Source organism: Chrysemys picta, chromosome 2 (assembly GCF_011386835.1).
Source record: "Chrysemys picta bellii isolate R12L10 chromosome 2, ASM1138683v2, whole genome shotgun sequence".
NCBI lineage: Eukaryota > Metazoa > Chordata > Testudines > Emydidae > Chrysemys > Chrysemys picta.
Window position 1 is genome coordinate 48009639 of NC_088792.1, and position 27027 is coordinate 48036665.

Genomic DNA, 27027 nt, shown 5'->3' on the forward strand with positions numbered 1-27027 from the left:
GGTCAATGCCAGATGCTTCAGAGGGAATGAACAGAACACGGCAATTTCTAGTGATGCATCCCCTGTTGTCCAATCTCAGCACTGGTCCATCTATCACCTTGCCTGGTCCTGCAACTGTAAAAGATCTGATGACAACGTGAGACTGAGAGCTAATGAATCAGAACCCTTTTAAAAAAAGTATTTTACCTGTTTCTTTTGCCTAAGAAGCTGGGAGAAATCCTAGACTTCTACTGTTTTAGGGTGTGGCTATCTGCATGCATGTGTGAGCACCTGTAACGCCCCAAGGGAAGATGCTAGAAAGAAATATTCCCCAGGTTAAAATCGCACTAATCACTATCTCTTGAATGCTACTTATAAAAAAAGTGCTGTGTTGGAATCCTGAGAAATTGTAAAAATCCTATATGCAAATTATTGGGCAAGAGTGTTAAACTTTTGCTTATCAGACAGTTTTGTCATAAGAACATAAGCACAGCCATTCTGTGTCACACCAAAGGTCCATCTAGCCCAGTATCCTGTCTTCTGACAGTGGTCAATGCCAGGTGTCCCAGAGGGAATGAACAGAACAGGTAATCCTCAAGTGAGCCATCCACTGTCGCTCATTCCCAGCTTCTGGCAAACAGAGGCTAGGGACACCATCCTAGCCCATCCTGGCTAATAGCCATTGATGGACCTATCCTCCATGAACTTACCTAGTTCTTTTTTTTAATATGATTTTCGCTGAGATTTCTGTTGGGAGGGGTGAGATGAACACCTTTAGTCACCACTGTAGTATTATTATATATTAATAATATTATTTTATTATTAATTTGTATTGTCATAGTGCCAAGGAGCCCCAGTCATGGACCAGGATCCCTTTGTGCTAGGTGCTGTACAGGCACACAACAAAAAGACAGTCCCTGCCCGAAAGAGCTCACAGTCTAAGTATAAAACCAGAAACTACAGACTGATACGGACAGACCTACAGGAGTGTACAAGGAAACAATGAGACTATATTGGTCAGCATGATAGGCAGTAGTCTCAGCAAAACAGCAGCCTAACCACTGTTAAGTTTAGTATGCTTCATGGCAGAGGAGAGTTTTAGGGGACATTGAAAGAAGCTAATGATGTAGCTTGCAGATGTAGATGCAGATGCATGTGTGAAGGGCAGCATAGGAGAAAGCATGAAGGTGCCTGTTTGAACATTTAACAAGTGGGAGATGGAGGCTGGGATAATGATATGATGTGAGGTAGGAGCTGACTTTCAGTGCTGCATGAGAGATGGGGATAGGCCATGAAGGGCCTTGGAAATGAAGACAAGTAGCTTATGTTTGATGCGATAAAGAAGATGAAGCCCAGTAGAGGGATGAAAAAAGAGGGGTGGCATGATCAAAGCAACGGGCTAGGAAAATTAGCTTAAAATCCAAGGAGAAAGCTTTGATTGGCTTCAAGATTGTAAATCAGACACAACCAAGTATTTGGGTCTCAGAATTATGTTATTTATCTATGTAAACCTGATTATACTGCCAGGATTAAAAGTTCTTTAGTTGGGATATGCACAAATGGGCAGCCACCTTCTTGGATTCCTGTTTAGGATTTGAAAGAATTGATTATGTGCTGTACTAATTGCAAGATCTAACTAATTTGATTTTTATATTAATTCAATACCTTTCTTGATTAATTTGTTGATTTGATTTTAATTTGATTTCAGTTTGATAATTGTATTAATTAGTCCTTAGTTTAGTAAAGTTTTTAGTAGCTTAGTCCTAGTGATATGTTTTCTTGACTTTTTTTGCTTGTTTATTAATTTTAATACATGTCTATAAAGAATACTGAATCATTTTTCTTTCAGTAAGCAACTTGGGCCAGAACCATTCAGAATCTGAGACTTTGTCTACACTACAGTTTCAGGGGTGTGAATAATCTCGCCTGTCTGCTCAGAGGCTTTCCACCACAGACCCTGTAGCAGCGCACCTGCATCAGTGCAGTTGCACTACTGTAAGCGTTGCAGTGAAGGTTTAGTCTGAGTAAAACAGCTTTTTTTACTTAAGAGCCCATTTGGGTCTGTTTAATTTAACCTCTTTGGCTATTACATTGAAATTGGTTATTCCTGCACTAATTGGAATGGTTGGCGCAGTTTCTTCCCCACTACTTGCAAGTTCAGTGCCATTCCATCTGTCCCTCCACAAGAACACAATTGACTGCAGATGACTGATCATCAGTACAGTGGAATTCAGTTTTGGCGATCACTGCTTATATTGATCATTTGAGCTATAGGAATCTGAAATTACTTTCCCAAAGCCCTTTCCTGTTCTGATGTTTCAGTCCCTTGCTTATACTGATCACTGAAGCATTTGGTTGTATGGACAAGTATGGGACTCATTCCCCTGATTTATGCACTGCTTTAAGGATCACTTGGCTGCAGATTTGGAATTTGAAAGCTTGCAGCAGTGTCATTTCTAACCTGACTAACCTGCCTGGACATGAGTTCTGCTAGGCATGTTAATTTTGGCTTTGCAAAATGGAAATTTTCCTTCTGTGCTGCTCTTATTTGAGAAGTTTTTGTTTTCTAAATCTTGTAGCAATAATATAGAGCATTCAAAATGTGGTTGTCCATATCTATCCTCATAACTAAAAGAAGGGTTTTAGCTGTGATGCTTGAATTCAGATCCAAACTTCCATGAAGTTCAGGCCATGTCTTCTTATAACAGATTCTTTTGCGCTCCCTCAGACTCTCACTAATTTACCAACATGTAATTTACATCATCTTACCCATCACTTCTGGATTTGTCTCTAAATCTTTGGGTTACCATATTAGTGCATATAGGACTTACTCTTGATGATCTTCCTGTTGCTCTGGAATATGCTGAATAACTTCATAAACTGTACTGTGTAAATCCTGCCCTTGGACAAAGTCAGAGCCAGAAACAGATTGACTTGGAACCTAAAAGTAACAGGCAATATTTTTGCTATGAGTACAGATGGGAAAAGCTGGAGCAGGAACTAAACGTCTAGAATAACCTTCCCTCCCCTCCCCTCCCCGTCCTCCCTTTTTTAGGATTTTGTTCACATTGCATAGCTCAATTTAATTAGTTTCAATTTGATTTTGAGGAAGGGAATTTTATCATACTTACAATATGGCATTTCACAGACTTAAATGCAGTTAGAAACCCAGAAATTTTAGGATGCCCCTAGTGCATGTAGGATAAAAAGTGCTTTACATTACTGTACCAAAAATAATAAAGGGAGAAATAAGCTGGTGAATAAAAGCTGGGGACAAAGGACAAAAGTAGTCAGGGAAATGAATCAGGATACATTTAAAAAAAAAATAAAGCTAAGAAAATCAGGGAAGTGTGCAGTCTACGTACGTCCAAGGAGAGCTGCAGTGAGCCAGCATAAAGAATGTATTAAAATGTTAAATTTATTAATGAGTTATATATAACAATTTGTCCTTACCTCTCACATCTACAACATCTAGATTCAGCCCTCATCAATACAGAGTTCACTCAATCTGCATACTTCCAAACTCCAATTCTGAACTATTCATCTTCCACCTCTGTGTCCCTTTCCTACTGACCAATATGACTGCAGTGGGTTAAATACTGATCTCAGCCACACTGGTGTAAAGCCAGAGTGACTGCACTGAAGGTAGTGGAGTTGCGCCAGTTCCAGAATCCATCCCACCGCCTCTAATTCTAAGTCTCTTGTGTACAGTCTCTCCTTCTTTACTCTCTAAGGTCCTGACTCTAAGGTATTTAAACATGTGTCTGACTATGAGACATGACTAATCCAAGTGAAATCAGTGGGTCTACTTGTGTGTTAAGAACCTTGCTCAAGTGGGTCTTAAACCCTTGACTCCCACCCTAGTCCTAACATCTCTCCTACCTTCATGAGCACTCACAGATGCTCTTTCTCCTTCTTTAATGTTTCACCTTCGGAGTGGCTTACTATTATCTAGACACTTGATGTTAAAAATTGTTTTCCTTGTCTACACTACAGGTTACTTTAGTATAATTTATGTCACTCAGGGATGTGAATAATCCACACCCCTGAGCGATGTAAGGGTACGTCTTCACTTACTGGAGGGTCCGGCGGCAGGCAATCGATGTTCTGGGATCGATTTATCGCGTCTGGTTAAGACGCGATAAATTGATCCCGGAAGTGCTCGCCGTCGACGCCGATACTCCAGCTCGCCGAGAGGAGTACGCGGCATCGACGGGGGAGCCTTCCTGCCGCGTCTGGACCCGCGGTAAGTTCGGACTAAGGTACTTCGAATTCAGCTACGTTATTAACGTAGCTGAATTTGCGTACCTTAGTCCGAAGTGGGGGCTTAGTGGGGACCAGGCCTAAGTTTCATTGATCTAAGTGCTGGTGTAGACAACACTATGTCATAGGAGAGCTTCTCCTGCTGACAACTCCTGCCTCCGCAAGAGATGAGAGCTATATTAAGCTGCTGGGAGAGCTCTCTCCCATTGGCTTAGTGCATCTCCACCACAAGCAATACAGCGGTGCAGTTGCATCAGTGCAGCTGTGCTGCTGTGACTGCTGTAGTGTAGATGTAGCTTAAATGTAGGATTGGTTAACAGAACTAACTTCTTGGCACCCCTTTGAACCTGGGCATGTCCCTGCTGCTTAACACTGATGTATATAAGTACAGTGAGTAACAGTACTGATGAATAAGCCATTGAAAGATCTCCAAAGAGGCATCTCCTGCGGCCCTTTTGAGCAAGCCGCATAGAGATTCTAGTGAAAATACTACATACATTTCGGGAATGAAATAGAGCCTTAATTGGTTGGCTACTGACTTATTGGTAAAACGCATACCGTAGGAACACCAGTGGGGTCTGGAAAAGCAACAAATTCATATATTCCAAAGTCATCCGTAGCATTTTCATGCCCTAAAATTAAAAATAAATAAATTATTAATAGGTAATATAAATGCAAACAAGAACACTTCATTAGGGAGGGGCAAACTCATTCGGCCTACTTTTGAACCCGGAGACTGTGAAAGTTCTGCTGTCTTCTACTGTTCCACCCCTACTAGGGCTGGCTCATTTCTCAGAACTTAGAGCAGCCACACTGATGTTTAAACTATGCTTGGCTGCATTCAAGGGGCTATTACAACCTTGAAGATAACTGAAGAGCAGTAATACTCTGGCCATCCCCCTTCACGAAGCCACCTTTCACATTCTTCCTACATTGGTCTATGAGGATCAATTCCCTATGCTGGGGAATACCCATGTAGCTAGTAAAGCATCTCTGTTGCTGCTCCATGGTCTGTGGAAGGAAGATTCAATCTAATTTAGCTAATCTATTTTAGTATTTATATCATAATTAATGGAGATATCCTATCTCCTAGAACTGGAAGTGACCTTGAAAGGTCATCAAGTCCAGCCCCCTGCCTTTACTAGCAGGACCAAGTACTGATTTTTGCCCAAGATCCCTAAGTGGCCCCCTCAAGGATTGAGCTCACAACCCTGGGTTTAGTAGGCCAATGCTCAAACCACTGAGCTATCCTTCCCATCTATCCATCCCATCCCATGCCACGCCCAATGTATCTGACCACTGAAATGATCTAATACTCTTCCCCCATGGCACTATGAAGAGGCCCAGCCCTGTTCCTCAGGGACTGGAGGGTTTGAATTTGGCCTTATGTTCCCATTTTGTTCTTTAGCATTACCTGAGAATGTTTGTGCCTTTCTGTAATCTGCTCCAGGCCTAGAAAACATAAACATGACTTTCAGTTTGATCTCATGGGCAAAGAAAAGAAATATAGCCTGAAACAAAAAAAACTCTTTTTGGGAAAGACACAAAGCCATACGAATGATTTATTTTACTACCTGCTCTGCAGCTGCCGTTGTATAACTGAAAAGAAGAGATAAAGGAAAATCAACCTTTTTGTTATAATGTCCAGAAAATACATCTGGAGTGTGTTTAAGTTTCACCTACCTTTATGTGGCTGATATCTTTTCCATAAGAATAGAAGGGACATAGATAGGATCAAAAATAATGAAATTCCTGTTATTACTGCTAGAGATGACAAAGATTTTCCTTTCTGGGCAAGCCTCTCCAGTCCTGTGCCAAAGAAGAACAGATTCATAGCTAGTCCTTCACAATACACAACATGTTAATTCATCTTAGCTGAAATGGCAACTTGGTACAATAATTATGTGCATTTCAGAAACCACTCCAAAACATGTCTGGTACCAGGAACTAGGTGGAAGCCACTATGAACATTATGGCAAACGGCACCAAATGCAAAAAAAAGTGCATCTCAGAAGTATTTTTGAATTTAGCCTCACAACTCCACAAGGAAGTATGTAAATAGTCCTATCCTATGCACGGGAGATGGAGCCCCAGAGGGACTAGATCATTTGATCAAGGTTACACAGGAAATCAATAATGTAGTTGGGACTAGAAACCAGATTTTCTTAGTTCAAAGCCTGTGCATTAACCGCACAACCCTTCTTCCTATGTAAATTGTTATTATAAAATATACACTTTTTATGTGCCCATCACCATAGTATCTAAACACCAAGTACAAGACTCAGATACATCAGTTCTGGAAGACAGCCAAATTCTCTTTCCCCTCCCTGAGTTAGTTCCACTTTCTAAACAGAGATACTTTAATTAAAATGAACTGTTTGAGTTTTATCATTACCTTTATGGTAGTATACAGTAAACAATATTATTAGACAATAACATACTATCAGGGCCGGCTCTAGGCACCAGCAAAACAAGCTGGTGCTTGGGGTGGCACATTTTTAGGGGCGGCATGGCTGGCGCCAGAATGCCGCCCCTAAAAATGTGCCCCGGCCGCCCTAGCTCACCTCTGCTGCTGCTGCCACGGCGCGTGAAACAGCTTATTCGCGCGCCACTACTTGCCCTCCCTCCCAGGCTTGAGAGCCTGGGAGGGAGGGGGAGATCCCGAGCGGCCGTTTCGCACGCCGCTGCTCCCCCTCCGTCCCAGGCTTGAGAGCCTGGGAGGGAGGGGGAGAAGCGGCGCCCGCACCGCGGCCACTCAGAGTCTCCCCCTCCCTCCCAGGCTCTCAAACCTGGGAGGGACGGGGAGAAGCGGCGCCAGCGCCGCGGCCACTCGGAGTCTCCCCCTCCCTCCCAGGTTTGAGAGCCTGGGAGGGAGGGGGAGACTCCGAGTGGCCACGGCGCGGGCGCCGCTTCTCCCCCTCCCTCCCTCCTAGGCTTGGGGGGAGGAGCCTGGGGGGAGGAGGCAGGGCTGGGGATTTGGGGAAGGGGCGGAGTTGAGGCGGGGCCCGGGGTGGCGTAATTAAAGAACGGGGGGCGGGCGGCCAAAATTGTGTTTGCTTTGGGCGGCAAAAATCCTAGAGCCGGCACTGCATACTATTAAACTATTGTGTCTGCAAATCAAGACTGGAATTTGACAGCTACTGACAATCATGTTTATTTTTCTAGGCCTGGGGCAGATTACAGAAAGGCACAAACATTCTCAGGTAATGCTAAAGAACAAAATGGGAGCATAAGGCCAAATTCAAACCCTCCAGTCCCTGAGGAACACAAGTTCTCTCCTAAACATACTGGGGGATATCCTGTCCCCATTGAAGTCAATGGGAGTCTTGTCATTCCCATTTTGCAGGGTTTCTCTTTCTAAGATTTGTCTTTTATCAGCCATTTATTCAATAGTGATCGTGGAATCACTTCCTGAAGCAGGAAGCACAACTCTGAAATGCAGAGCCAGATTCTGGCTAAGCCCTGCATAGGTAAGAGGCCTTGCAAAGATCTCATCAGGAAGCATGGTCCCTGAACCTTACTAGCATCCCATTTGGCACTAGCTGTCTCATCTGCTAGCCAGGGCACAGGAGTATTAGATGGGCATGGAGCAGTGAGCCCACTGCAATCCTATAAAGGGTACCAGAACTACCCTCTGGTGTGTGCTACCAGGGAAGCTCAGGAGGAACTTTGGCTGACTCAGGCGGTATGCACCCTGCAAGTTAGAGCCACAATGCTGTCTGTACAACACCCAGCAGTGCCCGAGGCAGAAGTTTGTCTTAGTCTGCGTTACATATGTAACAGGGAGTTTGACAAGCACTTTATAATCTACAATTCAGAGAAAATCAGTAGTTCAAGTGTTTTGGACACACCATGAAATAGGGAGAAAGTTATTTATAGTTGTCTCAGGTCAAGAGACTGAACATCTGGTTTTATTATTTAACAGGTAAGTGGGGGTAAAGCTGATGGTAAAGACTTATTGTAGCTATCTGATCTAATTTCAAGAGGATAAAATGGTGTTTCTCTATGCAGTTTCATTCCCCCATGCATAGCTGGAGGGTGGCCACGTTCATTAGCTCTTGTTATAGACTATGTCTTCCGTTTTGTTTTGTAGCTATTTTATGTTTATGTATAGCATGAAATGTTGCTCGGAAAGACCTGGAGTTGAACTTTGCCATTCAGTCTCCAAACCAGAGAACTATAGACTTCCTCATTTCAGTCACGGCACTGAAATCAAAACCATCAGGGGAATTTTTGTTGGTAATTTAGTTTTTTGGCCTTGTGTGTGCAGTGCACAGGCCCTGCCTCTTCCTCACCCACTTTGGGGCACTGATTTCCCCCATGGGAAAAAAAGGGAGCAGTCTCTTTGCTCCCTGGAGCTCCAGGGCTGCAATTCTGCCTGGTCATGACTCATAGGATACTTTCTCATGTAACAATGTTCTTACTGGACGTGTGATATGATTGTTTTTACAATGGAAACATTTCATTTTGTACTCCAGTTAAAGAATCAACAATACTATATTAACAGAACACTCTGATTGTCAGTAAGTGCTGTGTTAAAGCCATCTCAGCACCATGTTGGACCTATGTGCTGGAGCCGCATACTGCGTATACAGAATGGCACACATACTGCAGTGCCTAGATATAGTGGGAGTCATAACTTAATTTCCTTGCCTTGGTTTCCAAGACTGTGCTTCAATAGGTTTGCGTGTTAAGGATATGTTTACACAGCAATTAAACACCCACGACTGGCCTGTGGCAGCTGACTTGAGCTTGTGGGACTTGGGGTATGAGGTTGTTTAATTGAGGTGTAGATGTTCGGGTTCAGGGGAGGGTTCCAGAGCTGAGGCTCCAGCCCAAGCCCAAATGTCTACACTGGAATTAAACAGCCCTGTAGCCTGAGCCCTGCAAACCCCAGTCAGCTGACATAGGCCAGGCACAGGTTACAGGTAACCTAATTACAGGTTAGATGTACCCAAAGACTCTTCATCTTGGATTTAACTTTGAGGAAGCCAACACATGCTTCTGTTTGCAGCAAACCACATGTAAATAAAATCTGTTGTGTTCTCAGAGATGGAGTATTCCACTCCCATTATATTTAAATACAAAAGATTTGTATCCAGTTTTTAGATAATCCTTGTTCTTCCCCTCCCTGTAGCTCATTAGGTCTCCTTTTTGGAGCAGACCTCTGAAAAGAACTCTTCATGTGTCAGTATATAATGCCTGCATCTGTAACTTTCACTCTATGCATCCGAAGAAGTGAGGTTTTTACTCACGAAAGCTTATGCCCAAATAAATCAGTTAGTCTTTAAGGTGCCACCAGACTCCTTGTTGTTTTTGTAGATACAGACTAACACGGCTACCCCCTGATACCTGAAAAGAACCGCAACTCACTGGCACTACTTGTGCTGGGTATATTTTCCAGTTCACGCTTGAAAGGCTAACTTGCCAGGTACCAGTGCAAATGTTATTTGTCTCTCAAAGTCTGTTCTTAGTTAAATAAATAAAATGAAATATCTCACCAAGTGCAAATATAAAAGAGATATGGGGTATCCATGGCATCACACAGCGGCAAATGTGTTTGATTACATGCAGTAACATTATAACCATATGCCATAGCTTGTAAAGTGCAGTGTTTCCATTTTGGCATTGCTAATAGGGTCAAGAATTATAATGACAGTAATTAGCAGACTGTTTCCAGACTGAAGGGTGCCAGTCAGAAATAAAGAATGACTGTGGGAGAAGTGAAACCAATGTGGATTAGGAACAGATGCAGCATTGCTCCCAGTAGTCATGCCAAATATTAGAAAAAATGATTAATAGATATATTTTGGGGTCATATTACATATGATTGTAATAATGCAGCATATCAGTCATCATTAGGGACTGAACCAAGATCTCCAGAGCTGAGGGTATATGTTGCTACAGCTTGAGATAAAGTACTAAGTTTCCTAGCTGGCCACCATGACACACTCAACACTGAACAATGGGTTATGTATCCAAAAGTATTCTGTTGACTGATGGTTTATTAGTGGAAATGTTCACAAAACTCCAGTTTTATAAACTGTAGCACTATCAGATGTGATATTTGCTATTCTTCAGTGTTAAAAAAGTTCCAAGCTTGCAGTCAGGAATTTGAAACAGCATCATGTGATTTAAGTGACTAATCACAGATCACAAATAAATATCAAACAGTTGAAGTCAATAGTTTGCAAATGAGACATGGAAAAAATTGTTAGCATGAACTATTCTGAGTCCACGTTAATCATGAATATATGTGTAATTTTAGGATGGGTCTGCAAACTATTCAGGAACAGAAATATAGGCTAAATTTGTTGAATAAGGTAGTCACAATTCATAATTTGATCAATTCTAGCTTTCAGGGCCTTGTACATGTATCAGGGCTGCAGTCTCCTTTCTGCTAGTACAGATGTGGGAATTCTTTAGCTTATTACATGCTGAAGGTACAGCAGATTGGTCCTTGGGCTGGAAGTGAAGAGAGAGATGTTTAATTCCCAACTCTACCACTATGTAGCCATAGGTATGTCACTTTATCTCTCTGTGCTTCATTTTTGGGATTTATAGATCATTGATAGGTTTGTTGATCAGATTCTCACACAAACTGCTAAATTATACAGTTCCCTAACATTAGACTGCTGATCTTTGCTTCCTTTGCTCATATCTGTTGCTGAGTCACAGTAAAGCAAACTTTTTCCAATGAGACTTATCTGCACACAGATACTGTATATGTGTGAGTGTGTGTGTATGTGTATATGTCAAACAAAAATTATGTTAAAAGAACCAAATTTAGGTTTCAAAGTTAAGCACTTGAAAGTTGAGAACTGCCAGATTTATGGTTGTGCATACCACCTTGTTTCTTTCCCCTTGTGCCCTACGTGTGGCAGGGATCATGTGGAAAAAGTAGCATGTGCTCATGTAATTAAAGACAATACCATAATGCATAAACACAAAGTGGCACTACAAGCTGGTCACTAACAGTTTTCCCTATAATGGAAACTTTACATTTGTAATATTTATTTACATGTGTTTCTACCTGAACTTTTCATACTGCTTAGGGGTGAAATTCATCCATTCCCATGTAGATGGGCAACACAAGATCTATGCACCATGTAAATCCACTTCAAGTATTACATTGGCCTGGGACTGGTCTTCTGTACAGGACCGCATTTCACCCTTGGTCAGTTACAAGGTTAAATATATGAGCATTAATCCAAACGTGCAACAAACCTTCACAATTCCAGCCAGAAAAAGTTCCACCCTATCAATCCCCTCTTTCCCAATCAAAGCTCTCCCTTGCCCAGAAGTCTGGGGAAACAGATGAATCTTTAAAGGATCCTTTAAAAGAGTAACTTCATTTTTATAGCCAAATAAAATTCACTCCTACAAGGCATCACTAAAATCTGTATAGAAAACAACTGTGTGGTTAACATAAATTTAACATTATTCCATCTTGTTTCAGTCCTACAAAGTAGTCTTGCAATTAGTGCTCAGCACCTTGCAGAATCATGTCCATAATTAGATAGATACCTTTATTTTAAAATCCAACTCTCTAACACTTCTTGGCTAAAGTAGAAAACTTTAGTTGATTGGATGAACTGTTTATAACTGTTCTCTTTTTAGTTTTAGTTGGCCATATGTGTACAAAACTCTATAGGTGAATTTCAGCCCTAGGTGCAGAGAAGCTGCCAAAGATCTTCTGAAACATCTAAATTCTGTATAAATGCCTTAACTACTGAGGTTTAAGTGTTGTGTAAGGCTTTGTGGTCTGTTGGCGGGCAGGATCAAACCAGGGACTTCTGGAGCTTAGTGCATGAGACTCTACCACATTAGTTAAAAGCCACCTGACTGTTAGCTAAGAATAGAGCAGATTCATTTTCTCTCTCTTTAAGTGGTCTCAGTGCCACTAGATGTGACAGAACACCACACCTAGAAGGTGTATGGGTTACATTTGCACAGGCTCTCTATTTTGGGTAGTGGGGGAGTGGAGACACAGAATATCTTCCTTGCAGAGTAATCATTAATCAGGTAAAATTACCAGTAAGACTTCAGAGTTTGGTCCGCAGGGAGAAATTCACTGGGTGTGCATATCTTTGAGGCCACACTCAGGCAGAATTCCCACTGAAGTTAAAGAGAATTTTACCTGAATTAAGGAGTGCAGTCTGGGATCCAGGGTTTAGTATTACTGAAATAAATCTTCAGAAACAGGAAGAATGGTATAAAATGGAAAAAGCTGATTATCTCCAAACTGGTTTTAAATCCCATGAGATAATTTAACAAAGGAGATCTGCATTTTTTAAAGCACAACTAAACAAAGAATATGCACCATGTGGACTTTGCTTTTTATCAGGCGTCAAAAACAAATCTCAAAATTGTTGCTCATGATTGTGAGTATGTTTATTTATACACACAGATACTGCAGAAGTCCTGGTTACTTTCACTTTCAGGAAAAATGCCATTTGTATTCCTAAGGAAACACCACTGCTCTGTTTGCATTTCCCCCCTTCTAGTCACCACATTGTTTTATTTTAAACTGTATTATTTCCACTGAAAAATTGTAACCTGTTTTCTGCCAGGGTGTTTGAAAGCATGGAGCTTTCATTTATGAAGATTACATTAAATCCATCTGAACAATAGACACCTGCTGTCCTTGTTTATCTTAATAATAAATGTATGAGCTCTTGTCTGGTACCAGCAAAACAGGTTTGTGAAACTTTCTAAAAGGCAACAGTCTGACATCTTGCTGTACATTAGTAATATGGCCACATTATCTGGAAAAAAAACTATTATTCCTTAGTAATTAAATTATTAACCACCCAGAAAATGTTTTCTAATTAGTAATGAAAGGCAGTAGATAAGGAGATTTCAGACTTCAGCAGCATCGTACCATTTACAGTTGCTTTTCATTGGGATTCTCTGACAAAAAATTGCTTTGCAGTCATTTAATTTTGGCATAGTATTATATAAGACCTAAATCTATCATGTATTGAAAGTAAAGGAGAAACTCCATGCATCAGTACTTAGCAATAAATCTACATAAGAACACATGGGGGAAAAAAACTTCCATATGTATCTTGTAATGAAACCATTGATTCACCAACACCTTTGTGTTTCTGCAAAGATAGCTTGTATTACCATCACACACTAGACTAAGACGTCTGTTCTACCAAGTCCCAGAGGCCCTTTTGATGCCCATGTTTGTTGGTCCCTAATTGGCCATTCCAGCCATTGTTGAATGACTAGAGGCATCACCTTCTCCATACCATGTGCTGGTCATACTGCCTGCAGAGCACTCACAGCCCCTGCTAAGAGAGGGAGTGGGAAAGTGGGCTTTGGAATAGAATCCACGTGGCAGTGCAAAGCTAGCAGTCCAGCCTTAGAGTTCACTGTATTTTTGTGCCACTTTCTCCCAATATAGCTTCCTTTCTTATATTGAACACACTCAAGCAGAGATGGTAAAAAAAATGTGTATTTTTTTCTGCTTCATGAATTGGTTATTATGGTAGAGAGCAGTGGCATTTCTACTCAAAGGACCAAGTCCATTACAAGACGCAACTGTGGTGAAATCCTGGCCTTATTGAAGTGAGTGGCAAAACTCCCTTTGACTTTACTATTGCTATTGCTATTACTTTACTATTCTATTACTATTGCCAAGATTTCACCCCTGCTCTCTACCCTCTTGCTGAGGACAGGGAAGTTCAAAATATCAAGACAGTGTACTGGTTCGTCACCTGGCTTGCACTCCAGTTGCTTAGTTCCCCTTAGGTTGGTACTGTGTTTATACGTTATACTAGATCAGCATGTTGTTATGTTATACATTTTATGTTCTTACCTACAGAAGTAATGATCACTGTGAAATGAGTTTCGTCCCGTTTTCCAGTCACATTGTTGTAAGCACAGCACATATAATCTACTGTTGTCTGGGCCACTTTTTCAGATAGAACTTCCAGATGGGGTCCATATTTGATAACATGTGTAGTATTGTCAGCCCTTCGGATCCAGGAATAAGTATTTGGTGGATTTGAGTCTGCTGAGCAATCGAATAGGATAGCTTCTCCTATGTCAACCGTAAACACCTCCCCTACTTTCAGCCCTTTATCTGAATTAACTGTAAGTCCATAAGGTCCATCTGCATTAATATGAACAACAAAAATTATCATAATGGAGAAAATTAAAATCAAAGAATAACTCTTAAAAATTCCAAGGATAAGTATAGACTTAACCTTTCAAATGGCTGCCATTACGTTCAATTATTCTGATTAAAAGGCTTCCAATTAATTTAATCTGTCCTTATGTAGATAGATTTGTAACAGTCTTATCACAGGAAACACCCACGTAATATTGATCTATTTGGATGAAATTCACCCAGATACTCAGCACAAGGCCTATGCAATGTTTAAAGCCCTCAAAAAAACTGTAGTGGGACTGAAGCAGCATAGGTAATGTAGTGTAATGAAGCAGTAGGCCTTCTTCTGGCTGTCTGTACAAGGGTGAATTGGACCCTTTATACTTAAATGCCAAGGTTACTGGCATAACTTATCTCTGTTTACACATAAAGATCAGTAAAATTGCACTGAAATATACCTATGTAAACATGTATATTGGTACTTACCACACAATACTTGCTTACGGAACTATCCTCTCCTTAGTAAGACATAGCATGGTGTGTCTTATATAACTTCAGACAATTGTTTTTCATAAATGATCCTTAAAGCACATGTTAACCTTCCTCTCATCCCCCTGACTTTTGCTGTGTTCACCTTTTAGTTCTTGGGTTTCCATTCTTAGTGAGCTTTCCCCTGGGCAAGGGGAGTTTCCCAGGAAACCAGCATAGGCACCTTTTCTGGGATCAGAAGACCATGGAGGTTTTTTTTGTTATTGGGTCAGGCTCAAAGACAACTTCTTTTTTAAATGCAAAGCAAAACATTCAAAATCTACTAATTTTACGAATTAACTTGCTTTTTTGCTTTTTGAAACCATTCAGTAGTTCTCACCCAACCCATTACTTTCACTGTCTTGGGCTTTAAATTCTCCCAAACGTAGTTTCCATTTAAAGGCCCTTGTCCCCCTTGCTCCATTTGGAGATTGTCAGAAGCAGAGGAATCAGAAACTTCTGTCTAGGTCTAAATGTGTTCTATTAGTTTCTCACAAGCCCAGAAGAAGGAAATCTCAATTTATAGAGCCCTGCGCAGATACAAAATTGGTATCCACATCCGATCCGCAGACATGGTCTGCGGAGATCTTTGGATATAAAGCGGATATCTGCAAATTTACAGGGCTCTACCAATTTATCTCCTGAACTCAGAACTCCCACATAGTACAGCAGTTTCTGCTGCAGCAGCCACACCACCAGACTAATAAATTCTCTCCCAGTCTTGTATTGATTTATTTCTGAATGAAGCAATTTAACTGCTAAGTGCTTTGTGATGTATTATTATTACAATTAATAGACAAATCAAATAATGCTAATGAATAGGGATGAACAAAATAAAGAACCTTTTTGATACTGAGTGAAACAGTAAAATAATTCCTTCCTGGGATCCTACATTCTCCACTTCTCTTTTCCAGTATCGTTCTCAGCAGAACTGAGTCTCATGTTTCAGTGAAGCCTGTTTACTAAATGACTTGTAAAATAATAAATCACCTGTTCTTAGTAACAATTTACTACTCTGTGGGAACACTTCCAATTGCTCATATCACCACGAGACTGTTATCCATCTAGTTTCTGAGCAGATGGCAGGTATTTACTGTGAGTGACCTTTTTTATCACACAGTAACTCCCCCGCAGCAATGGCATATGGTGCATATAGACCAGAGATTGGCAACCTTTGGCACACAGCCTGTCAGGGAAATGTGTTGGCGGGCCGGGATGGTTTGTTTACCTGCAGCGTCTACAGGTTCAGCCGATCGCAGCTCCCACTGGCTACAGTTCGCCGTTCCAGGCCAATGGGGGCTGCGGGAAGTGGCGGCCAGCACATCCCTTGGCCCATGCCGCTTTCCGCAGCCCCCCATGACCTGGAACGGCGAACCGCGGCCAGTGGAAGCTGCGATTGGCCAAACCTGTGGATGCTGCAGGTAAACAAACCATCCCAGCCCGTCAGCAGATTTCCCAGATGGGCAGTGTGGCAAAGGTTGCCAGTGTAAATCAGGAGTTATGCCTTTAAAGTCAGTGGAGTTACATCAGTGTGTAAGTAATGTAAGTTAAATCAGAATCAAGTCTCTTGATTTTTTTTTACGTATGCTTGTGAAGCACCATGCACACCAATAATGCTATAGACATAGTAAAAGGTAATGATAACTATTAGACATAGTCTTGAACCAGAACCTGAGATCCAAACACCCATGAACTTTGTGGGAGCTAGAAAACTGAACTTGGATCTATGTTTAAATGTTGTGGCCAGTCCCTCTGGTTATAATGGGCTGAACAAAAACCATCAATTTTGAAGAACTCTACACTTTGAAATCCCAACCTCAATTCTGCAGCTCAAGCTGATCTTTAACAACTACATAAAGATTAACAAGTTCTACATTATATTATCATGGAGAGGGTATAGAAGGACTGTTAAAGACCAATCTACTGTGAGTGAAAGCCAAAATATAAACTTGAATCAACTGCTTTGTGCCCATTCCATTGTCAGAGATTCTCTCTCTGGGAAGCTCATTTAGACAAAAGTATGCATGAATATTTTATATACTCACAAAATATAGTTGGTGCAATTATCTCACTTTCCATCGCACTCACAGGATTGGTTGCAAAACAGCTGTAATTCCCAATGTCTTCTTTCATGACAGGGACAATTAAAAGTGTGTCATTGTTTGGGGAAAAGGTGTAACTAGAACTGGCGTGCATAGGTTTCCCATTTTTCATCCACTGGTAACCTATCCTTGTACCTTTTCCAACAGTACAGGTTAATGTCATGTTCCCCACATACTCCACTACTCCCGAAGAAGGTTCAATTTGTACAACTGGCTTTGCGACAGGAACTGTAAGTTAAATGGATATGAACAGTTATAAACAAGATTTGCCATTTATATTAGGAGAATATGCCATTTACTGCTCAGGTGATATGAATGGCATTCATCACCCTTTTAAGAAAGTACTTAGATTTCAAATGTTATGCTGCTAAAAATGAAAAACAAAGGGTCATATCTTTAGCTGGTCCAAACGGGCCTACTTCAAGTAACTTCACTAGAGCTAGGATGACTTACACTAGCTGAGGTTATGACACAATGGCCGGAAACAAATATTCCATTTTAATTAGATAGACGAATTAATCAAGTTCATGCTGCATGCATTTTTCCATTCCCTGCTCTTCTTTCTCTGTGCATGTACAACTCCCACTCACATGAATGGAAGATACATATGTAGGAGAATAACAGATCCATATTCACATCTACCTATTGATCTAGAGAAAATGAACCATTTGATGAAAGTGAACCACATGAGCCTCTTTTTAGGGCCAAACTTTCCCCCCCAAACCTTATTATCTTCTCTGTTGGGTTTGGGGCCACCTGCCTACCAGCCTCTAGACCGCATGAACTCCTGAGCAGGCAGCTGCCTCCAGAATTTCCTCTAAGTCAGGTTTCCAGGTACAGAAAAAAGCTCATGCAAAAGTGAATGCAGCCTCAAGGTGAGTAAGGGCGACAGAACTGGGCGTTATGAAAACAGATTATTTCCTGAGATCACTATAGTCCATTTAATTTCATAGTCGTTATAAGATGCCTACAAACCCAGTTTAATATACTCCCAGGATTAATAAGGCACCAATCAATAATAAACACATTTTGTTGAATAATTAATCATTGCAGTTTTGAAAATAAGCATAAAATTACTTCAGTGAGTTGATTTATTCATGCACAGCCAGACTGAATCACACAGAACTATAGCTGGATTCCAGGTGATTAGAAACTTCACAAAAGTTGTAATTTTATTTGCAGCACTAAAATACAGTATTTTATTGACTTACCATCAACAGTGACTTGAATCTTTTGATTGGCTGATATTGTCCCATTTCCATGGACATTGACTTTTACAATGTAATTGCCTTCATCAGTAACATGTAATGGATTGATCATCAAAGATGCATTAGGTGGTATGAGGGTAAACTTGTGTTTATATTCCAGGTCAGGTACTACTGACTGATTCACAGAGCCGAGTAAATATTTGGGGATACTCTGAGGTTTCTCAAATAGCCATATTATCTGGATTTCAGAAGCTGTAGTGTTGAAATTGTAGTCAACTGTAAGATGGAGTGGTTGTCCTTCAATGCCATGTATAGTATGTGATGGTACCGTCAGCCTTAGTGCAGAACAAATACCTGCATAAAAATGGAAAGAAAACAAAACTAGGAACACTGGAAATTCTAAATGGAAACTCTTATGGAGCTGTGGTCGTCGTGTTCTCAAAATGGTCCTGATCCAACTCCCACTGATGCAAATAGAAAGATTGGTATTGACTTCAGCTGGAGTCGGATCAGCTTTTATAGCTTGATTTTCAAACCACTTCTCCTATCTTACACAAAATAAAACTGATTTGTTTTAAGTTAGATGTCACTTCTCGTCTAATAGGCTAGGATATTTTTTAAAAGTTTGACAAAACTTAGAAATGGAGTTCTAAGGTTGTTGTGTTTGTAATAATTTCCTTTGTTGAAAATGTTCCAAATATTTGTGAGACAAAGTTGGTGAGACAATATCTTTTATTGGGCCAAGTTCTTTTGGTGAGAGAGACAAGCTTTTGAGCTTATGCAGTGCTCTTCTTCAAGTCTGGGAAACTAAGGGCAGGTCTACACTTAAAAAGCTGCATCGGTGCTTAAGTGAAGATGCTCTTATGCCGACGGGAGAGACTCTCCCGTGGGTGTAATTAATTCACCTCTGTGAGAGGTGGTAGCTATGTTGACGGGAGAAGCTCTGCTGTTGACGTAGCATTGTCTACATGGGGGGGTTAGGGTTGGTATAACTATATTGTTCAGGGGTGTGGATTTTTCACATCCCTGAGTGACATAGTTATACTGATATAGGTCTGTAGTGTAGACCTGGCCTAACTCAAAGTGTCACTGCTAAATACAAGATTTGAACAGATTGTTTCGTATGAGTAGTTAACATATATTTCAAGTGATGATTCAAGGTCAAGTGGTTTCCTCCGGTCATAGGGAGGAAAGGAAGTGGGGTGAGGAGGGAGCAGCTGGGAGGGGCTGTTAGCAGGTTATAGATTGTTGTAATAAACCATAAATCCAGTGTCTCGATTCAGTCCATGACTTTTAGTCTCTAGCAAAGTTATGGATATAAGTTCCCAAACTTGTCTTTTCAAGGTGTTGTGCAGGTTTCCTTTGACGATGAGGATGATAAGTCAGATAGAGAGTGATTGTTTTTTGAACAATGATGTGGTATTTTTGTCTTTTATAATTTTCCTGTTTGAGTTCATTGAGTTCATTTGAGTGATTGTCTGGCTTCACCCAGATAGTTGCTATTGGGGCATTTAGTGCACTGGATGAGGTACATCACATGTTGTGATAGGTATGTGTAGGACCCATGGATCTTGAAAGATGTGTTGGGAGGGGGTGTTGATCATTGTAGCAGTGAAGATATGTCTGCAGGTTTTGCATCTGTTGTTCTGACAGCATCTGGTGCCACTTTGAGTTGGTGTGCCCTGATCTATAGGGAGCGTGCCTCTGATGATGGGCTTGGAGAGGTTGGTTGAAGGCCAGAAGCAGGGGTTCAGGAAAGATTTTGTTCAGGATGAGATCCCCATCAAGTATGGGTTGTAGTTGTTTGGTGATAACCCATATGGGTTCCATGGTGGGGTGCTAGGTGACAACTAGGGGTATGTGGTCAGAGGGGATTTTATATCTGTATTGAAGCAAGTTCTCTCAGGGTATTTGGGTGGCCTTCATCAAACAAGGACACCCCATGGGACACTCATGTAGTAATCAGCAGGGTTGAAATGTTTAGATCCACCATAGAGCTATGCATCCACCTCTGCCACTTGAACTAAAGGAGTAACTGATAGCAGTAGTAGGTTGTTATCCTCTCTGTGGATCAGCACTAGAGGTGATGAGATGCTTTGCCAGTGGGTTTCACAGAAATTGGCTAACTGCAGAGGAATGGTGGAACTCAGGAATCTTGGCTTCCATTCCTGGCTCTGGAGGGGAATGTGCTCTAGGGGAAACAGACTCTACTGCCCATTTCCCTCAAGTGTGATCCCTTCTGCCCCTTTCCTTCCAACCGGTTGCTGCCCCAGTCCTGTTTGTTTCTCACCCTGGCTCCTTGTCCCCATTCCATTCCCCTCACCTAGCCAATCCCCGTCTCCACTCCTCAGACTATTCATCCCCACAACTGGGTGGGAGGTGTGTGTTTACCCTGAGAAGTGGAAGATCACTCCAAAGGCCATCCCCACAACTGGGTTACAAAGACTTTTTATGTAGAACAAAGGAAAATAAGAGACTTCTGGGTGAAAAATCCTATTAGTATAGTGGAGTACAAAGAGAGGTAGGAACAGAGATAACACATGATCTTTAACTTGTCCACAGTTAATTCATGGAGAAAAGTGGTTCCTTACATCAGCTTGTCAGAACACTGAGCCACAGTTGAGGAATACCAGTTAGCAAAGCAGAGAGGAGATTAAGGAAATAACATTTGTTTTCACTTTTAAGACAATGGCTGCAGGGAGATAGTCTGCTTGGGTGGGGCTCTCACAGGCTAACTGCAAACTTTACTGTTCTCTGAAGGTATGCTCTGATGATTTGATCAGGTGTTATCAGTGTGTGGGAACTTGTGTATGATCATAGGGAAGTGAAGATTGAAGAAGTTATCAGGCAAGTATTTTTGCCAAAGATTAATGTTTTATGGGAGCAATGCTGGGTGATTCTTGGCTCTGGAAAAATAGAGATCAACACTTCATCAGAGTACAGTCTGAAATATTAGAGCCATTTCAAACATTTATACTTCTAATTAAATTAAAGCAACAGAATCTTATTATGGTCTAACTTTACATTGATGTTACCCTGTCATATTCAAAGAGCTACTCAATATTATGTTGAATTGAAGTCAACGGACCAAATCTTTATTCATTTCTTATTGATGTTCCCATCAGGCAAAAGTCCCATTAAGTCTGCAGTTAACATGTTCCCAAGGGTTCAAGTGACATTTTGTTTGACCTTTTGTTGAAGATAGGCAAAACTTCCAAAAATGCCTAAGTAATTTAGCAACAGAGAGTCCTGTGGCACCTTTAAGACTAACAGATGTATTGGAGCATAAGCTTTCATGGGTGAATGCCCACTTCGTCGGATGCATGTAATGGAAATTTCCAGGGGCAGGTATAAATATGCTGGCAAGAAACAGTCTGGAGATAATGAGGTTAGCTCAATCAAGGAGGGTGAGGTCCTCTGCGAGCAGTTGAAGTGTGAACACCAAGGGAGGAGAAACTGCTTCTGTAGTTGGCTAGCCATTCACAGTCTTCGTTTAATCCTGATCTGATGGTGTCAAATTTGCAAATGAACTGAAGCTCAGCAGTTTCTCTTTGGAGTCTGGTCCTGAAGTTTTCTTGCTGTAAGATGGCTACCTTTACATCTGCTATTGTGTGGCCAGGGAGGTTGAAGTGTTCTCCTACAGGTTTTCGCATATTGCCATTCCTGATATCTGACTTGTGTCCACTTATCCTTTTACGTCGTGACTGTCCAGTTTGGCCAATGTACATAGCAGAGGGGCATTGCTGGCATATGATGGCATATATAACATTGGTGGATGTGCAGGTGAATGAGCCGGTGATGTTGTAGTTGATCTGGTTAGGTCCTGTGATGGTGTTGTTGGTGTAGGAACCTAAATTCCATTAAAAGCCAAGGGGAATTCAGTTCTTAAGTCACTTTGATGCTTACTCATCACTTATATTAGGTGAATCCCAGGAGTAATATACTATTGTTCACAATAATGATGGTATGTTTGATCGGTGAAATACCTCCAGTGTGGAAAAATGGTTCTCCAGGGGCTTGGGGTGCAGTACTAATTATGGAAGTTGGCCAAAATTAAAAAAAATTGCTTAAGTTCAGGTGTCTAAATCCCTGAAGTTGTTAAGTGGTGCTTAAATAGATGGCCTGAGTTTCAAAAGTTTTGAAGCTCTGAATAGCTCCTATTAAAGTCAATTGGATTGCTGGATACTTGGCATTTTTAAAAATCAGGCAACTTATTTTATAGGGTACATCTATATGGCAGCTGGGTGGTGTAATTCCCAGCGTGGGTAGACACACACATGCTATCTTTGCTTGAGTGAGCACTTATAAACAACAGTATGACCATGGCAGCACAGATGATGGCTCAGGCTAACCACCCATGTACGTACCTTGAGGGGCTCAGACAGGATTGTATTCAGGTGGCTAGCCCAAATCACCACTTGTGCTGCCATGGCAATACTGCTACTTTTAGGTGCTAGCTTGAGCAGAGCTAGCCCATGTATGTCTACCTGAGCTGGGAATTACATGTCCCAGTTACTGCGTAGATATACCCATAGACACCTAAAACTGACTTAACGCCTGACTTTAAGTAATCATTTTTGAAAATCTTGATTGTCTGTTTAATCAGTCACTAGCATGCACAAGTTTTAATTTTGCTCCTGCCCATGATATGGAAGATATTTTTATGAAAATCCTTGAATGCATCATAAAATTTAGGCATAAAAGGCAATATTTTAAAAATGTCCTTGTTCTACAGAGCCACGAAATTTTATCTTATGCAGTAATCAAGAATATTCCAAACTTAAACATGTTGCTATGTATAGCTTGCTAAATAATGCATGCATTTTTCCAGCAACACAGACCTCTTAAAACCAGTTTTTCTGTATTGACTATAAACACGTTCAGTTTTACCAAAGTGACCTCCAGCTGGAGCGCAAAGCAATCTATGTTTTGCTTCCATATCACTCTTCAAAGTATTAGCAAGCACAACAGAATCATTGTTGACAGAAAACAAAGTATGCAGCTTTAGTTTAAATAAAAACCATGTCTACATATTCTGAGTTGACTGCAAAAACTGAAACCTACCTAGTGAGGTTTCATTGTTCTCTGGATTCTAAAGCACTCATCACTTTATCATCATAAAAAAAGCTAGGTCTGTTTCTCTACGGCTTTGCATTCTGTGTAGTCATCTATCCCTGTGCAAAGTGAGTAAAAGGCTACCAATTCTCAATTGATCATTTTTACACCCATTCTGCAAAGATGTAAATGCATTTACATGGTGCAAAGCAGTGGAGTGTCAGACCCCTAGTATTTATGGTGCCAGGAGTTCACATACTTTCATAAATCCATAGATTCTGAGACCAGAAGAGACCATTATGATCTAGTACAGGGATTGGCAACCTTTGGCGCATGGTTTATCAGGTAAATCCGCTGGCAGGCCGGGACAGTTTGTTTACCTGCAGCATCCGCAGGTTCAACCGATTGTAGCTCCCACTGGCCGCAGTTCACCGAACCTGCAGACGCTTCAGGTAAACAAACTGTCCCGGCCAGCCAGCGGATTTCCCTGATGGGTCGCGTGCCAAATGTTGCCGATCCCTAATCTACTATGACCTTGTGTACAGCACAAGCCATAGAACTTCCCCCAAAATAATTCTGAGCACATATATTTTAGAAAAACATCCAAATGCTTGGTCATTTGGGTCAGAGAGAGCGAGAGCACATTGTTTACACATTCTGTTTATAGGGCCAAATTCTTCAGTCCTTATCTGAGCAAGATGTCTATTGACTTCCATGGGAGTTTGGCTTGACTAGTATTCGAGCCAAAGCCCACTAAAGTAATTGGAAAGGCTGACATGTTATTCAGTGGGCTTCAGATCATGGCCTCCAGGACAGGAAAATTTGACCCTTGTACTGATAAAAAAAGGCAATTAACATATGAGGAAGCTTATAAAGATCTGTATCTGAGAATGTATGGTATGCTTCTTAATGTATGTGTCTGCTGCAAAGCATTATATTTAAATGCTAATATAAAAGTAAAGTTTGATCTTCTGTAGGGTTTTAGTCAAGTGGTCTAACAAAGATTAATACAGATAGAACAGCAAATAAGAAATATCAGTTTTTTGTATTCACTTAAAATATGGGTGTTATTTAAAAAAACTCAAACCAATAATCTTAATTTTAGTGGCACCATGGTACTGGGAGAGCAGAACTTTGTGGGTACAAATCTGCAGACCTGACACAAACTCTCCTTCACTCCAAATGCTGACTGACTGAAATCTAGCAAAAAAGTCTACAATATATTGAGTTCACAAAGATATAGGAAAGCAATGTAAAGCAAATATCCTTTACATTTAGATAACATGAAGACACAATACTCTTGTAATGTTACATATTCGTTCTGTTGGAATTACATAAACATCTAAATAAAGCAGAAGTTAATTCTAAAAAGCTGTAGAAGAATTGTTGGAGAGATTAAAGTAGAATTTTATCTAATATCTAATCACAACAGACTCTTATGGAAGTACATTGGACATCCAATTTTATCCAAAATGCATAGTTGACAAATATCTGCTTATAAAAGTAACACCCAAGATACTGAACGGAAGGTATTATTAATGGTAATACATTCTCCAGTTCACCAAGCGATAAAGTTAGAGCTTTTGGTAGTGGTTGTTACAAACCTCTTCAGCTTTAATAGCAAAAATATTTTATTTTCTTTTTATGCCCAAACTAAAATCATACTTATGCTAAATGGTGAATATTAGAAAAAAAAAGAATCCTATTCTTTAGGGTGTAAAACCTAAGGGTGCAAAAAAAAGTCAAACTAGGGGAGGAATTTTTTGGGGGGGGGGGTCAGGAACTTCCCATATCAAAATATCATGCCAAAATATGTTTAAATCATGCAGTCTCAATTTTAAATATTTACAATCAAGTATTACATGGAGGGATTAAAAAAATAATACCTTCACTGTCAAGCAAAATAAAGCCACTTTCCAAACATATTTTTGAACAGATAATAGCAACAACTTCCATGCTAAACCTTGACCTCACCCTGCTAACCTTTACTCATGGTAAGTCCTTACTCAAATTAGTAAAGGTTTGCAAGATTGGTCCTGGTGAGAGCTAATTATTTTCATCTTTGTGGTACAGACATTAAAAAGAAAGTATAATGTACTGTACAGTACTTAGTAAATATTAGAAAATGTCTCACACAGTCAATGTCCATGTTTTACTTACAAATTATGTACAATATTAGTGTATGATAGTTTACAGACTTTCTGCTTTTCTTACTAAAACCAGATCTACTATTAGGTTACAAACTTCTAGGATGATTTTAAAAAAATCTGACAATTTAACATAGAAAATCCATTACTTTTTTTAAGTATAAAAATGAACCATATATCCAGAGTGAAAAATCAACAACCATAATAATACATACTGTATCTTACCTAAAAGCAGAAAATATATATTGCACTGTAAGTCACAAAATGTGTTGCTAAAGGGCTCCATGAAAGCATCCTGTCCCATGCAAATATCACCTTCTTCTCAGTGCTAAGTCAGTGCTTGGTCCAGCAGCTGCTGGTTTATTTGCCAGGGAAATCAGCAATGAGTTAACAGACCCTATCCTGTCTACTGCCTTGTGTGATTTGAATATGTGTATACAAAGGACACAGGGAGTGGGAACACCTGTTAGCTTAGTACGCAACATCTTCATTGCCTGTGACTCTATCATAATATTGCCTTGGTATATTCACAGCAAATATGGAGTGTGATAAATGGGGTATAGAGTATGAATCTCTCTGCTTTCATAAAAATTAATGTGAGTAAAATTTATATAGGTATTTATGCCATATATAGTTACAGTCAAAAAACACTGACCTGCTAGATACATATGCTAACTTCAGATAAGAATCTAGTAGTCAGATATGCAAAAGACCTGTTAAATCATCCCACTGATCCCCTTGCGATGGTAGGATCTCTGCTGTCCACTGTCATATGAGATATTAAATACCATGTACGATGGATCTTAGCCAAAAAGGCAAATGAAAAATTCATAAAAAAGTTAAGATTGTAGTTAGATCTATTGTAAAATGCATGCTTCCGAACAATTGTTGCTCTGCAGTTATCTTTGTATATCCCTTAAAATATTACAGAATAATGGTTATTTTGGGATGGCCTTATTCCCTGAGAATTTTTTTTAATCCCTTTCTGAGCTACGTGTGTGTGAAGTCTTGGTGGGGTGTTTATGAGGTATATTCTAACAAAGAATCTTCTGTCCAAAGTGTGAATCTTACTCAGACTGCCAAGCTAGCTGCCAGTCAATATGTGTTCTGCATTAATTTACTACAGCTTAAATTAATACTCATATACAATCTGGATTTTATCCAAGGCTCACCGTGCAAGTCTAATCAGCCGCAAACCAAGGCAACCCCCCTTCTGCTCTCCTTCCATGTGCAATAATTTCCAACAGTAAATATTTGCACCTATACAAGTGGTTATAAAAATATTAAGTTTAGATAGCACTTAGGCAGACACAAATAAATCTCTCAAATATTGGGCTAGGTTGTGCCCTGCCTTGTGTGGGAGGGAAAGGTTGCAAGGAGCCCTTCCCCACCTCACTTAAGCCCCTGTGCTGAGGTGAGGGACAATCCCTGTCTTTGGGTTCAGAGGGCTCAGTTCTGCAAGGTGCTGAGCTACTCATGGTGCTAAGCATTCTCAACTCTCCCTGAAGTTAATGGGAGCTGAAGGCACTCAGCACCTTCAGGGGTGGTTCAGCACCTTGTAGGATCAGGCTCCGGGAGGACAAGAACTGCTCCAGGATAATGTCAGTGTCCCCAGAGGGGAT

The 27027-nt window shown here is 40.6% G+C and overlaps 1 protein-coding gene across 2 annotated transcripts in view; it reads right to left on the reverse strand.

Moving 5' to 3' along the window:
• The window catches only part of HEPACAM2 (HEPACAM family member 2), a 28702-nt gene extending 2896 nt beyond the window's left edge, over window positions 1-25806 (reverse strand). The window contains exons 1-9 of one of the 2 annotated variants that reach the window (XM_042857182.2): window positions 25631-25806; window positions 18207-18557; window positions 16939-17223; window positions 14072-14368; window positions 5926-6051; window positions 5817-5841; window positions 5657-5694; window positions 4801-4874; window positions 2811-2920 (exon numbers count right to left, since the gene is read on the reverse strand). In XM_042857182.2, the coding sequence (XP_042713116.1) occupies window positions 2811-2920; window positions 4801-4874; window positions 5657-5694; window positions 5817-5841; window positions 5926-6051; window positions 14072-14368; window positions 16939-17223; window positions 18207-18557; window positions 25631-25709 (1385 nt within the window). In that variant the 5' untranslated portion in view covers window positions 25710-25806. Of the gene's footprint in view, window positions 1-2806; window positions 2921-4800; window positions 4875-5656; window positions 5695-5816; window positions 5842-5925; window positions 6052-14071; window positions 14369-16938; window positions 17224-18206; window positions 18558-25630 lie in introns of those variants that run through there. The other variant, XM_024101366.3, reaches the window with a different exon arrangement.
• Window positions 25807-27027: the final 1221 nt, after the last annotated feature.